Source organism: Pseudonaja textilis, chromosome 1, assembly GCF_049901715.1.
Source record: "Pseudonaja textilis isolate UNSWEBS1 chromosome 1, rPseTex1.2, whole genome shotgun sequence".
NCBI lineage: Eukaryota > Metazoa > Chordata > Lepidosauria > Squamata > Elapidae > Pseudonaja > Pseudonaja textilis.
Genome location: NC_141990.1, coordinates 183,369,756 through 183,384,147, shown reverse-complemented (window position 1 = coordinate 183,384,147; position 14,392 = coordinate 183,369,756). Strand labels below are relative to the sequence as shown.

At 36.6% G+C, this 14,392-nt stretch overlaps 1 protein-coding gene and 1 long non-coding RNA gene across 11 annotated transcripts in view; one reads left to right on the top strand and one right to left on the bottom strand.

The window, feature by feature from the left end:
* ZNF385B (zinc finger protein 385B) overlaps window positions 1-14,392 on the bottom strand; it is a 250,822-nt gene that overhangs the window by 51,903 nt on the left and 184,527 nt on the right. Inside the window, exon 1 of one of the 9 annotated variants that reach the window (XM_087919886.1) lies at window positions 7,181-7,337. The exons of 7 other annotated variants lie outside the window; for them this stretch is intronic. In XM_087919886.1, coding sequence (XP_087776012.1) covers window positions 7,181-7,225 — 45 coding nt within the window. In that variant the 5' untranslated portion in view covers window positions 7,226-7,337. Of the gene's footprint in view, window positions 1-7,180; window positions 7,338-14,392 lie in introns of those variants that run through there. One more of the 9 variants, XM_087919887.1, reaches the window with a different exon arrangement.
* Window positions 5,917-13,571, top strand: LOC148127957 (uncharacterized). 2 transcript variants are annotated; one of them, XR_015740736.1, is made up of 4 exons: window positions 5,917-6,033; window positions 6,974-7,036; window positions 10,603-10,638; window positions 11,840-13,571. It is a non-coding gene; the product is annotated as an uncharacterized LOC148127957 (long non-coding RNA). The 2 variants fall into 2 exon arrangements; XR_015740735.1 differs by lacking the exon at window positions 5,917-6,033 and having other exon boundaries at window positions 6,966-7,036.

Sequence of the window (14,392 nt, the reverse complement as noted above, 5' to 3'; positions counted from 1 at the left end):
AAAGTCCATAAGAGATTTGCTATCACCAATAAATGTAGATGATGTCTTTTCTGTAATCAAAAAAATCAATCTATCCATTTCAGCAAAATCTGTCCACACCTAGAAAACAGTAGTGGGATTCAAATTTTTTACTAATGGTTCTGTGGGCATGGCTTGTTTGGTGGGAGTGGCTTGGTGGTCATGTGGCTGGGTGGGCGTGGCCAACTCAGCAAGGTGGTGCGGCACCTTGCTGCGAGTTATGTCGAGTTGGCCACGCCCAGTCAGTCACATGACCGATGTTGCAGAGACAGGGTGATTTTCTACATATTCCCTCCCCCTCTTCCACCCTTGGGCTGACAAAAAAAAGCCCAACAAAAGATCATGACTGCCTGCTGAGTCTCCCTGCAGCACTGTCACTGCACATATGAATCAGATAACCTGCAAAGGAAGAAAGGAATACTGCTAATGATTCAGTCAGAGACCATGATGCTACAGGAGTGAAAGAACTATTTTGCGAGACAGTTTGGCACCAGAATACACTGCTTGAAGCCAGTTATCTGGATATGGAGAAAACCGGAGAAAACCGATACCTGGGAACTGGAGAAATCCAGTAATAAATACTTTTTTTTACTTAAACTGTCAGGGCTATGGAGAGACCATATGGCAAAACATTAAACTGGTAAATAGAGCCAGCTACTGTAAAATGAAGGAAGCAGCAATAGTAAAGGACTATAGATATGTGAAGGTATGCAGCTTGCAATCTGTACATGCAGTTCATATCTATTTACCCAAAGAACAACTATCAGTAATCATTTTGAAAGAAGAACATCTTAAAAAATAGTTACAGGGATGAAAGTCCAACGTATTGTAGATCTGAGCTTCCCATTCTTTCTAGGAACACTTAGACCTCAATTTGGAGAAAGAGAGAAATAACCTGTAATAACTCTGGTGACAGCTTGAAAGGAACAGAGAAGTCTGGTGTGGAGCTTATCTTGCAAAAAATAGAACCCAAATTTAATTAATATAAACCTTGAAAATGAACCTAGTACTTGATGAATGGTTGATTGGGGAAAGATCAAGTTCAAAGATAACATTTGGAGTTTGAGGCTGATGAAGTCAAGAGAGATAACATTCACTCCAGAAATAAAAGCTTTCAGAAGGAGAGCAGGATGCTTGCTCTTCATCGTGGGTCACCCATTGAATGATAAAGTTGAAGATGATATCAAATAAACTGAAAAGGCATCCAAACCATTACTATCAAATTAAGAGAAGTGAGATGACTTCTGACAGGGGTGACCAAATGTTCTTTCTCAGCAGATTCACCTTATTAACTGAGGGGAAGACAATGAGCTTTGGTCAAAAGGTTATGCTAACCTGGAAGATGAATATGAGGTCTGTCTCAAAGGAACATCTTGAAGGAGAGAAAAATGTGGGGGATGAGAGAGTAATTGCTATTTTTTACATGATTGGGCAAAGGCATTATAAATGGTAGTATTCAAGAAGAAGAGGAAACAGAAGGCCAATATATATTACATTCAGTGAATCTTTGGATGTTTCAGGGAGAAATGATCACTTAAGTTCTTGGTGACCTTGAGATGGCCAAAGATGAAGACATTGACTTTGACAATTCTGAAAGATAAAGGGGTAATCAGAAAGTGATATCCTGATCTTTCCCCCTTTCAAGGCAGATTCCTATGTCTAAATAAGGACATCATAAAGTACATCAATTACCTGTCCATTGATAACCAGAGAAAGCAGAGATTGAGAAGACCATGGTAGAGAGGAACTAGATTCTGGAGCTGGTATTCAAGAGGCAACAGATTATTTATGCCCCTTTTCCTTTTTTCTCTGCATGGAATTGGCTGTAGTATTTCTCTTAGAATGTTCACCACACTCAATGGCTAAAGCTAATAATGGCACAAAAAAAATCCATGAGCAATGGATAATTTGACCAACATGAGGCAGCCAGCAAACATTTTTTGGCGACATGGTAAGAGAGTTGGAGAAAATGAGCCTACTGTCTTTAAGTTTGCTCCCAGAATGTAGCTCACCAATAAGAATGATTGGGATTATTGTTTAGAAATGACTGGCAGTATTTACAAATGTCTACAATAGACTATATACATACATATTCCAACAGATGTAAAAATTTGTTTCCATAATCTAATAAGAAAAATAATACTGGTGCTTGTGAAACAGGGGCCTTGGAGCCATATTGCCAAAGGTCAGCTCTCTGTGATGAGAGGACAAAGTGTCCTAACTAATCTAAAGAGTTTTCAAGAATCAGAGATATTAAAGAAAGAAAATTAAGGGAAAACTGGAGAATAACAATACAGCAGAATGAAGTTCATCTCAAGATCAACACTGTGGTGGGTGAAAACAAACTGGAGTGGCTTGAAGCAGAACTGCATCTAGTCACGAAGAATATAAGAAGGACAAGGTTTCCACCAAAAATCTGTAAACACTCTAGCAGCTTCCCAAGAGGGTTCTGGCAGCCACTCGTTTGTATCAATAACAGAGATCACAATGAAGACCTTGTTCTCGGATTCTTGTCAGTTAAAAAGCATGATTACATTACAATGCTTAAAAGAAATATCTGGAGTTAGTAGGCAGACAATCTGGTTTTTCAGCTTTCAGGCACAGAGGTGCTTGTCCTAAGGTCAGCAAATCGGGGGTGGGGGTCTGGGGTGGTTGGGTGTGGAGAAAATACACTATTTCACACAGAAAACATGAATGTCGTGTGAATTTAATTTTCTTTGTTGTTCTTTTGAGACCCATTGTTAAATATTTGACAGCTGATTATATCCCATTAGCAAGATTCTTACAAAGGTTTCTTTAAGCATTTTATTGAAAGGGAAAATGTGATATAATGCTACAACTGTGAATACTACCATTTTTAGGACTCTGTCTCTGAATTTTGCCTGGGTGGAGCGTGCACCTTTTCTTTTTTTGTTAACTGCCTTTCGATGAATGGCTTACAATAAATTGAGAAATCTCCAAATATTCTGAACTTGTAGAACTTTCAGTAGCTTTCTTCTCTTTCCCAGTGTTATAAGAAATCATTATATCAATCAGGGGTGGGATTCAAATTTTTTTACTACCAGTTCTGTGGGCGTGGCTTGGTGGGCATGGCAGGGGAAGGATACTGTAAAATCTCCAGTCAGAGGTGGTATTTGCCGGTTCTCCAAACTACTCAAAATTTCTGCTACAGATTGTCCAGAACTGGTCGGAACCTGCTGAATACCACCTCTGATAGATGCTAGGCACTTTTCTCATAAAGTCACTGTAATAATTCCCTAATCTCCTCCCACTCTAAGAAAAACAAAAACTTGATCAGAATTTCTTGAAGCTCTTTCCCAAGGCAAAATTAAAACTACCAATGAATAAAAAAATGAAAAAATTAAGAGAAAATTGTACTGTCCTTAAAGATGTAGTTTAAAAATTCCTTTCCCACTTTCGCTAAACACTATCATCACACTCAACTGCCCCCCAATGGTTAACGCTGTCAAAAAGATCTTGACATAGACAGGCTACCTACAATAGCAATAGCACTTAGACTTATATATCGCTTTATAGTGCTTTACATCCTATTACCCTCAACAATTTGGGTCCTCATTTTACCCACCTCGGAAGGTTGGAAGGCTGAGTAAACCTTCAGCCTGGTGGGATTTGAACTGCCAAATTGTAGGCAGCTGGCTGCAGAAATAACTTGCAGTACTGCACTCTAACCACTGCGCCACAGAGGGTCATACTGAATATCACACAATGCTGATATTCCTCAAATTCTCTATCATTAGAACTTGATTAGCCATCTCTTCCTATTCTAGAAAGAATAAGGATCAATCAAAGAAAGACAAACAGCAGATATCATCAGCACTTGACCATCTTCAGTGGTGCCAATTTACTCTGAATTTATGTCCATACTTTCACGATTTCATGTGTTGTCAACACATGAAATCGTGAAAGTATGGACATAAATTCAGAGTACAATGTAGCTGATATCTTAAGACATTATCTAAGAAAAAAATAGCAAACTAACTTATGCCACTTGTTTCCTCTGCCAATTTGTATAATTAAAATTTTTTTTAGATAGACTTCCCCTAGTTTACATTATATGTATTTCAGAAACTATTTTTTCCTCTCCAACTTGTCAGAATCAGAAACTAATAAAACAACATGTCAGAGTTCCTCGTTTGAATGTAGTAGTAGTAGTAGTAATAATAATAATAATAGTAATAATAATGTATTATTAACAATTAGCAGCCCATGGGTTGAGCTGAGTTTATTTAGTCACTAGTATCACCTAACTGCAGCTACACAGTTAAGAATTTAACTCCAACTGTTTTTCAACAGGATACTCAAAAGGAAATCTTATTTCCTTATGCAAGTTTTTGGAGTTAAGAGTGCTTTATTGGTGGAATGTTGTCCAGAGGTGCATTTTAAAATGGCATGTTCCCTGATGACATGGGCCAGGTCAGCAACTCTTCCTTTGGGTTGCCGTAAGAGATTTCCTTGACATTTTGTTCATAAAGTCACTTGGGCGAGCTTGGAGTTGAATGTTATTATCCAGTGTCATAATTTCTTGCTAGACTCCCCCTAAAGAAGCTTATGTGCACCTGGAGAATGTTATGGTTCCACTTGGATGGTCCGTCCAGAGGAGGACATAGCTAGAAGTGAATTTGTCTAGTTAGAGCTAATATGCCAATCGTGCCCTTTCTTTGACATTGTTTTTTTTTTAATTTGTTTATAATGTAAAGTACAAAAAATACAAAAACAAATAGTAGGAAAAATAAGGGAGGGAAGGGGGAAGGGAAGAGTACAGGAAAGAAGGGAAAAAGAAAGAAAAGGCATGGACTTCTGATTTCGGACTCCTGAAGGACTAGGGGTGACATGATCGCAGTGTTCCAATATCTCAGGGGCTGCCACAAAGGAGAGGGAGTCAAGCTATTCTCCAAAGCACCTGAGAGCAGAAAAAGAAGCAAATGGTAGAAACCTATCAAGGAGAGAAGCAACTTAGAACTAAGGAGAAATTTCCTGGCAGTTAGAACAATTAATCAGTGGAATAACTTGCCTCCAGAGGTTGCGAATGCTCCAGCACTGGAAGTTTTTAAGAAGAGATTGGATAACCATTTGTAGTGTAGGGTTTCCTACCTAAGCAGGGGGTAGGACTAGAAGACCTCCAAGGTCCCTTCCAACTCTGTTACTCTATTTTCCATTTTCCCTTTGGTGCAGTAAAATAAGATAGTAACATCCAATCTCAACTTTTTACTTTTACAATATAAAGTAGCCATTTCTATATCAACAACCAATTGTGCCCTTTCTTGGGTGGCAGGTAATAGTTAACCCTACTCTCTTTGCTTCTATATTGTACTACTTCTCTGAGCTGCCCTTGAAGACTACTCAGAAACCGTGTCTAATGCAGAATGTACTAGTCCACATGCTGATTGGTGAGAGCTGGTTCAGTAGTATATCCCCTACACTGCAAAAACTGCGTTGGCTTCCAGCAGATTTCTGAGTACAATTCAAGATGGTGGTGCTTAAAGCCTTTCCAAACTTGGACTAGAGTACCTTTTCCATAATAATCTGACCAACCTGTCTTTCTGCATAGCAGGGGATTCTACAGCTTTCTTCAGCTGGGAGGTGAATGGGGTAGGGGCCCAAAAGCTCCTTTAGACCTCCAGCAAAAGAAAAACCCCAAGATTCAAATGGCCCTCTCACATCTCCAGGAAAGTGGTTAAAACTTGCCTTTTCAGACAAGCTTTACATTTTTATGTCCATTATCTTCTAATCCTGGATTTATATCATACTTGCTTGTGGTTTTTTAAAAATGTTTTCATTAAGTTGTTCCGCAAACTACCTATTTTTTTTTGCAAATGGGCAGTATATAAATACTGAAAATATATATAGCCATCATCAGGCTTCTGTATATCCAGATGAACACTATACAGAAGCCTGATGATGGCAGATGAGATTCTGCCGAAACGTTGGTACAACTTTAAAAGCACAACTACAATGACGTGGGAAAATACCCGAACAAAGCTGAATACCATACATGTAAGTACCCGCGAAAACTTAACAATATGTATGTATGTATGTATGTATGTATGTATGTATGTATGTATGTATGTATGTATATATATCTGCAATTAGAGATCAATAGTAAATCCCTATTAAAATTTGCCTTGAGTTCAGTTCTAGCTACCTAACACAGTACTGTATAGCCTCATGTACCTAGATCTACATTTGGCTAAGGCCGTCAATATGTCAGATTCCCTGCATTTCATTAAGTTCATGCTTTCTGCCAGTCTGAGCTGATATAAAGCCATCCCATCAATGGGATATGCTGAAATTACACAGAATAGCTATGCTGTTCCTTGGTGTTGCCCATGCCATACTTATGATGATGCCTAGTTTATGTCTCTATAGAGATTCTCAGTCATCCAGGTCATGGTTGTCCCGAAGTCATTTTTTAAAGAGGCAACTTAATTTTCTGGTTTTACTTTGAAGATGTTTCGCTTCCCATCCAAGAAGCTATAGAGCTGAGAAGCAAAACGTCTTCAAAGAAAAACAGAAAGTCCAGTTGCCTCTTGAAAAAGCACCCGAGGGACCTAGTTTAAGTCATTCCACTAACCTATCTTCACTGGCAAAAGAACTCTATCAATCAAAACTGGTCAGGCTGACAAAGTCATGTGCATAGTGCTGCTTCTGCTGAACCCTATAATCATTTAAGCTGGTGAATCTTAAATAAAAGAACTGTATCCAAAGGTAGCAGCAGCATGTGGTTAAGTGACAAGTTTTTAATTATGAAAAATAAAAAAGCATTCCATAAACAACTTACTCCAAAGCCTGACCGTTCCTAATCTGAGAGAGCAAAGGCAAGATAATACATTTATTGAAAAATTAGCTGTTTGTTTTAGAACAATATTTCTAATCATCCAGACATAAAATCACAAACACAGTGAATGATCTAAGTCACATTATAATCTCCATACAGGGGCACACATACAGGATACTTCTTAAAATAATATGAATGTCCAGCTCAAATGCCATAGAATTGGTAAGTATTCATTACTGCCTTTGTTAGAATGCAATATATTTCCTGCTGCATTTGCATGGCCAAGTCTCTGTTCAGAAAAATAAACAGAAACTGCATTGTGATTTTTAAATGCTCCCCCACCTTATTAAACTGCAATCGCAATACCTGATAAGAAGAAAATATTGCAGCAATGCCAAGTACCTGAACCATCTGAAGTGGCTGGCTCCAGAGAAAAGGATCAGCATGAAGAAAGTGTGCGGTTGGGAGAGCTGTTCAAAGACCGGGTAAATGCTCCTTCTGTGATTTCCACAATGCTAGCACTACACGCCAAGCAGTTGGTGGTTAAAATTTAAAAAGCGAGACCATAGTGAAGCCTGCGCTGTGTGACAAGAATCTCTTGTCTCCAAGAGCAAGCAGCCTCAGGAGAAAGTCACACAAGCAATAAAGCTGACAGAGTCTCTGGAGGCTAAGCTAGTACTGTACTCTGAGGGGAGCAAACTAACGTTCTTTCCCAAACGGAAGAATTTAACGTAGCCTTGCTCTTGACTGGACTTCAGAAAGATTACACATTAACAATTAATACACTTTAAATACCACCAAGAGCAGGGTGGTTTACATCATTTCGAATAGTAAAATAGTATGTCCCTGCCAGAAGATCAGCGCCTGAAAACTGATCTTAGATAATATTGTTAAGTAAAATTAAACATGCCAGGATGAGTAATTGGTGAAATGTGTTGATGTTAGTTGTTTGCTGATCAGAGAAGCTCCACAGAGCTTTAGAGAGCTCGTCACATTTGCAGGCTGTTTAGTTAAAAATAAACTACCAAGTGTTTAATCCAATCTATTTTGGATACATTTAGGAAGGAGCTAAAACATATAATTAACCCAATATATAGTGTAGGCAAATTTGAATAACTATATTATTCTGTATATGTGTTATTTTCTCTCCCACACAAATATAAATAATCCATATTCATGAGAGCTGCTATTCAGTGTATTTATTTTTTAATTCAAAGCCGGTGTAAAGGTTTAGCAATAAATACAGTTTGCTTAGTAAGACAAAAGGCCTATCTAATTTGGCTCTTATAATATGCCAAAAAAAAAAAAAAAGGCCTTTGGATCATTCATAAGTGAAATGGAAATATAAAAGTATTCTTCTAAATATCTGAACAGATATCTTCAGAGTTACCTGAACTGCAAGAGAAGCAGCAAATAGATTTGATAAATAAAAATAAATAAAACTTAAAACATATATAAAGGATTTTAATTTTTATTCAAATAATCTATAGTTCCTTCACAAAAAAAATCTTCAAACAAAATTTAATCTAACAAAAAATGTTCAGTTAAAGCTTAATGATAACTTTATATGATTTTACCTTTCAAATATCATAAATGAATGCTACCAAAGTCAATCTAGAGATAATAAATAATAATATTCTTATTTATATGCTTGAACTATGTAAGCAGAGCAATATAATTAACTCTCAAATTACAATGTTTAAGACTGATACACCAAGCACTAGGGGCATGAGCTCAGGAATTAATGGAAAATTCCAGTTTGTCCATTCAGTACTTGGCCTTCCAAGATGCTTCCAGAAGGCTTTAAGTATAATTTCTAAATAAAAGGTCTTATTCAGTACCTTTAATCATCAGTCTCTTTCTTTGAAGAACTTTGTCCCAAGGTAAAATAAATTGAGTTTAGTCACTGAGGCTTAAGTTAATCACTGCTGGCTTATTGATTTCACATAATATTACAACCCAAATGTCAACATAGATAGTGTGAGCAAAAATTATACAGGTAATCTTTGACATACGACCAAAATTGAGCCCTAAAATTAGGTTGCTAAGTGAGAAATTTGTTAAGTGAATTTTGCCCCATTTTACAACTTTTCTTGCTACATTTGTTAACTGAATCACTGCAGTTGTTAAGTTTGTAATATGGTTGTTAAGTGAATCAGGCTTTCCAAATGACTTTGCTTGTCATAAAGTCACAAAAGGGGATCACATGACCTTGGGACACTGCAGCTGTCATCAATATGAACCAGTTGTCAAACATCCAAATGTAAGTCACGTGACCATAGGGATGCTGCAATGGTTGTAAATGTGAAAAACAGTAATAAGTCTCTGTTTTCAGTGCCGTTGTAACTTTGAGCGATCACTAAGCAAACTGTTATAAGTTGAGGACTACCTGTATTTTTAAATGTTTTTGAGCATCCAAATTAGTTTCAAATCAATGTATTTGCATGATTCCTAAAGATTATTTAATTATTTAACTGCTACTTAGGAAATAAACAAATCCCGTCAAACTTTATATTATTTTTTTCGTTATTTGAATGATCTTGCCTCAAATTATAGCCAATCCTCAACTTACAACCTTTCGTTTAGTGACTGTTCAAACTTACGACAGCACTGAAAACAATAACTTATGACCACTTTTCACACTTACAACCGTTGCAGTATGGCCATGGTCAGGTAATCAAAATTCAAAGGCGTGGCAACTGGCATGTACTTATGACAGTTGCAGTGTGCCAGGGTCACCTTTTGCGATTCTCCGACATGCAAAGTCATTGGGGAAGCCAGAGTCACTTAACAACCCTGTTGCTAACTTAACAACTGTATGATTCACTTAACAACTGTGACAAGAAAGGTAGCAAAAAGGGTCAAACTCGTTTATCAGCCATTTTACTTAGCAAGGAAATTTATCAACTCAGTTGTGATAGTAAGTCAAGGATTATGTTTAATTTTTTTTGTTGAGAAAGTGAATATATTATATTGAAATATATTCAGAAAAGTCTACAAGGTCTATTAATGAAATATTTTATTTTAAACAATAGCTTTAGGTTTAAAATAACACTAAATAAACTATTTGATCGACCTCTATATCATGTATATTAGAAGAACAAAGAGACCTTAGAGAGGTCCAAATCATTGCTCATTTTCATTTTCGGAGATTTTTCCATGCCGTGTTTTCTTTCAATTTCTAACAAAATCGGCACTACTACCATATTTTTCTAATTTACATGAAGTTATTTTGTTAAATACAGCACATCAAGGGACAAACTTGTGCCTTAAAACATTTGCTAAACTCTGAACTGAAATGGCAGCTAATTAAGACATTTCCCTTGCTCAAGGATTAATTAATAAGTAAATAAAACAATTTACAAGCTATTGCACAACTAACTGAAAGAAGGAAATTGACTGGTTATTTTTCAAACATTCTCTTTAACAGCCAGCAGATGTCAACATAAATCCACTATATGCCTCAACTCTAACCCAGATCTTGTCACCCTGGTTAAAAACATGCTGTTACGAGAAGTTTCTCCCTGTCAAGGGCAGGCGTTCATTTGAATACACAGTCAAAATCTATGTATAATAAATTATTTGATCTTGGAAAATAAGAGCATGGCAAACACTAGACTTCCCTTTTATTTTCTGCATCATGCTACCAGTAAAAAGGTATCAACATTTGCTTACACTGCTTACCTTAGCCTTATTTTTAACTATCTGAATTTCTATGAATGTTTAGGCATAATTAATCTTAATCTTAATTAATCTTAATTATGCATAAAATGTTTCTTTCCATCTAGGTCAAATAACCTACAACTCATATAGAAGCTAAACAGGTGAGGAAAAAACAAATGTACACCCTACTTTCAGTTTAACTATGGTATGATGATTCAATTTTCTTCGAAACAACATGGAAGTGATTGGTCATTGCTTTCTATTGGATGTTTGTGCAATTTCTAGTCTATAGCCCTTGTATTTCTTGGCAGTTTACCATGAAAGTACTATCCAGGGCCAGCGTTGCTTAACTTTTTGAAATCAACTGAGATTTTGCTAGCTACTACATAAATAACAGTTTCTCAGAAAGTTTTCGTAGCACGAATTCTAGAATCCCTAGTTGCCAAATCCTAGAGGTATGCTGTTACAGAATTACTTAAAAGTCTTTAAATAATTCTATATTCTCTCTCCTAGCCTTATTAAATACATTACATTAGCCTTCTTCAACCATGTCGAGATTACAACACCAGAGATATTCCTAGTTTATCTAGTACGGTGTCAACGTTACTGTCACATGACATTTCATGATGTTTTTCCCCTTCGTGGAGCTGGGGTGGGCATGGCCTTCATGTGACGCATCCAGCCCATGGGCCACCAATTTGATACCCCTGCAAGAGGAAGGATTTATATGAGTGGGCACAACAGAGAGTTAACAGGGCATCAGTACTGTCTTTTTACCAAGCCAATAGCTCAAAGGATTTGGGTATCCAGCGAATGTGGACATTTGCAAGTATTTTCAGCAATTTCATTGAATCTCCAGACTATTCTCTTTGGTTGAAATACAGAGTGCTTATTTGCCTTGCTACCTCTAAAATAATCTGCTGCTTTAAGCTGTAATAGAGGTGATAGTTAACTCTAATAAATACACTTAAAAAAACCTATAACCTGATTACAGATCCTTGCCTAAAAACTTTTAACTCTATTTTAGAGACATAAAATTTTCCTGGCTTGCTTTACCAGCTCATTCTTTGGGATAGTCCCTAACTGTAAGAGATTGGAAACTTCAGCTGGAATTCTAGGAGCAGTTTATTTTACTTGCTGTGACTTAATGGGGCTTCAAGGATTCTAGTTTGGAGCTCCCTCCATCAGCTCATTTCTTCAGAAAAATCAGGTTAACTCTTCACCACGGAACCTGGTGGTCTGCCTTTCTATAGGTCTGGAGAAATGTTCTTTGCTTGTCCAGGCTCTAGTATTTCCTTTAAGGTCAATTGTCCTTGGAGTTCTTCTGGTCCCTCATCCTGAAATTTTTCTATCCTCTTTCAGGGAACCATTTTGCCTCACTCTGATCTCTCACATGCTCCTCGATCCCTCTCTCATTTCAAAATGAACCTTTGTAAATGGAAGCTTCCTTGAAGCCTAGGATTCTAAGATGGCTTTTAATGTTTGCTTTCCTCAAGGAAAAGGAGGAACGTTAGATTGTTTCCCTGTTCTTCATATTAATCAGAGATGTTTGGGGACGGAATCTATTCTGTTCCTGCCTTAGAGGTGTTTGCCTGAGTGGGAAGAAGAACTTGCCAGCCTCATTTAATGAACACAAGGGTGTCCATTCGCTACAATGATTATATAACAATTTGAGAATAACAACTGATTCTATTGGTAAGTGACACTGGGTGCTGATAATTCAGATAAGGATCTAACAATCATGGCAGATTCTGCTGTTGTCCAATCCTTCCACTATATTTAAGAACATTCTTCTGTTTGTATTACCTACACCCTGAATCAAAACAATATTGTCACATAAAAGGGAAAAAACATTTTAATTGTGATGGTTTATCACGTTATACTTACTATGAACTTAAGAACCTAGAGATGTACAGTATGCATTTCTTCCCTCCTTTGTATGCCTTCATTCCAAAATTCCATCCATAAACAAACAAATAAATATAACCCATTTAGTTGGATAAGAAAAATCTTATTACCTTTCATAAGCAAACCAAAACTATTAGGGAGTATCAAAAGTGGTTTAACTAAGAGAGATACTTCTAGTGCATATGAAGTGAACAAGTCATTCTAACTATAGCATTGCAGAGAAGAAATTCAAGTGAAAGACAAAAATGTCTTTTGCCTGCTGTGTGTAATTTTTAGATTCTTGTCTGAAAGAGAGAAACCAGTTCAGCTGGTAACAAAGGAAATGAAATGGTAATGCTGTTAAGCAAATATAAAGCTCATTCTCCAACAGTTATTGGATGTAGAGAGGGAGGGAGAGAGGGAGGGAAGGAGGGATATGTATGTATGTATGTATGTATGTATGTATGTATGTATGTATGTATGTATGTGTCAGCTTTGGAAACCTTATTCAATGCTGCCACATAACTTGAGAAAGTTGGAGCGGGGTGATTTTAGTTGAGGGGCTCTTAGTAGACAAAATAGAAGTTTTTTGTTAGTTCAAGGTTATAGAGTGTTGCGCAGGAACAAAAAAGGAACTTACTTTGGGATTGGTTCATGTGATGTGATGATAAGGGAAAAAGGGATGGTTTGTAGTTTGGGACATTGTGGGAATATACCAGGTGCTATTCTAATAAAGGTACTTTTGAGATGATGCCTGTCTCAGAGTTACTGATTGGATTGGAGGTTCCCTGGAATGCTGACAGTGTGTGTGTGTGTGTGTGTGTGTGTGTACAGTGATATTTTCCCTAATGCTCAAAAATTGCAGAATGCATATTGAATTTCTAATGTTGGATGACACTGTGTAAAATTCCCTTTCCCTTCATACTAGATATAGCAATCTGTATACACATACGCAGAGACATACAGATTGTCTGTATGTCTGTGAGTATGTGTGTATGCACACATGCAAAATTGCAGATATCGGTGGGACAGCATGAAATCACACTTCAGAAAAATCAATCCCTGCTTTGTTTTTGTTTTTTAAAGAGTGGCGTGAGTCCAGCAATGTGTTATATGTGGAAAATGATACATCCAGTACATGCAGTGTCCTAATATCAATATCAGAGTTTTAAGGAAGATACCCAGTAATAGATGTATGAAATATTTGTCTGAGAGCCTTGAGAATCACTTAGGATACACTTTGTGCTAAATAGATCCATTTCGCTGTTCTATTAAAATGGAAAGAATTCAAGGCCAGCATATGTTTTTTAACACAGAACTTTTTGTAACTGCTCTGTTCACTATATTTCTTCTTAGACACACCTTTTATACTGTACATATTTTTTCTTAATTTAGAGAAATCCAATAGCCTTCTATGAATAAATGCTAATTACCCATGCATCCATTCTTCAACACGCTTTAAAAATGAAAAAAAGGTGACTGCCATTGTTTGTCTGCAAATCTCAGCAGGTTATATTATTTTGAGTTTACGACTGGGAAAAGATAAATGCTAGCCGGATATTGTTTGATGTAGAATTTGCGCCACTGCTAACTGAGAGTAAAATGCCCTTAACAGAATCTGCAGCAAAATTAATTCATGTTACTATCACTATATGACAAATAATTAGAAATATGACTCTTATTTGGAATTGCACTTGAATTAATCCTTTGTTTAAATAAGGATAAAGGCATATAAGACTACACAATTCTTATACTGTTAATGTTGTTCGAATCTGAATTTATTTTTACTTTTATTTTATTATATCTTTTTCTTTCTGTTGCGAACTACTTTCTTACAGTTGCTGCTAGTATTCCCTCCTGACTAGTAAATGCATCTTAAAAAAAAAATAAATGACATAATTTAAAAAATTGCCCAAATAGCTATTTTGTACTAGCTTTCATGCAAAACGTTGTACAGATCTTCCTCTATATTGTATCTTTTTATGGCTAGCAGGAATTTTTATCCCATATCTTTTCATTTCAGTATAT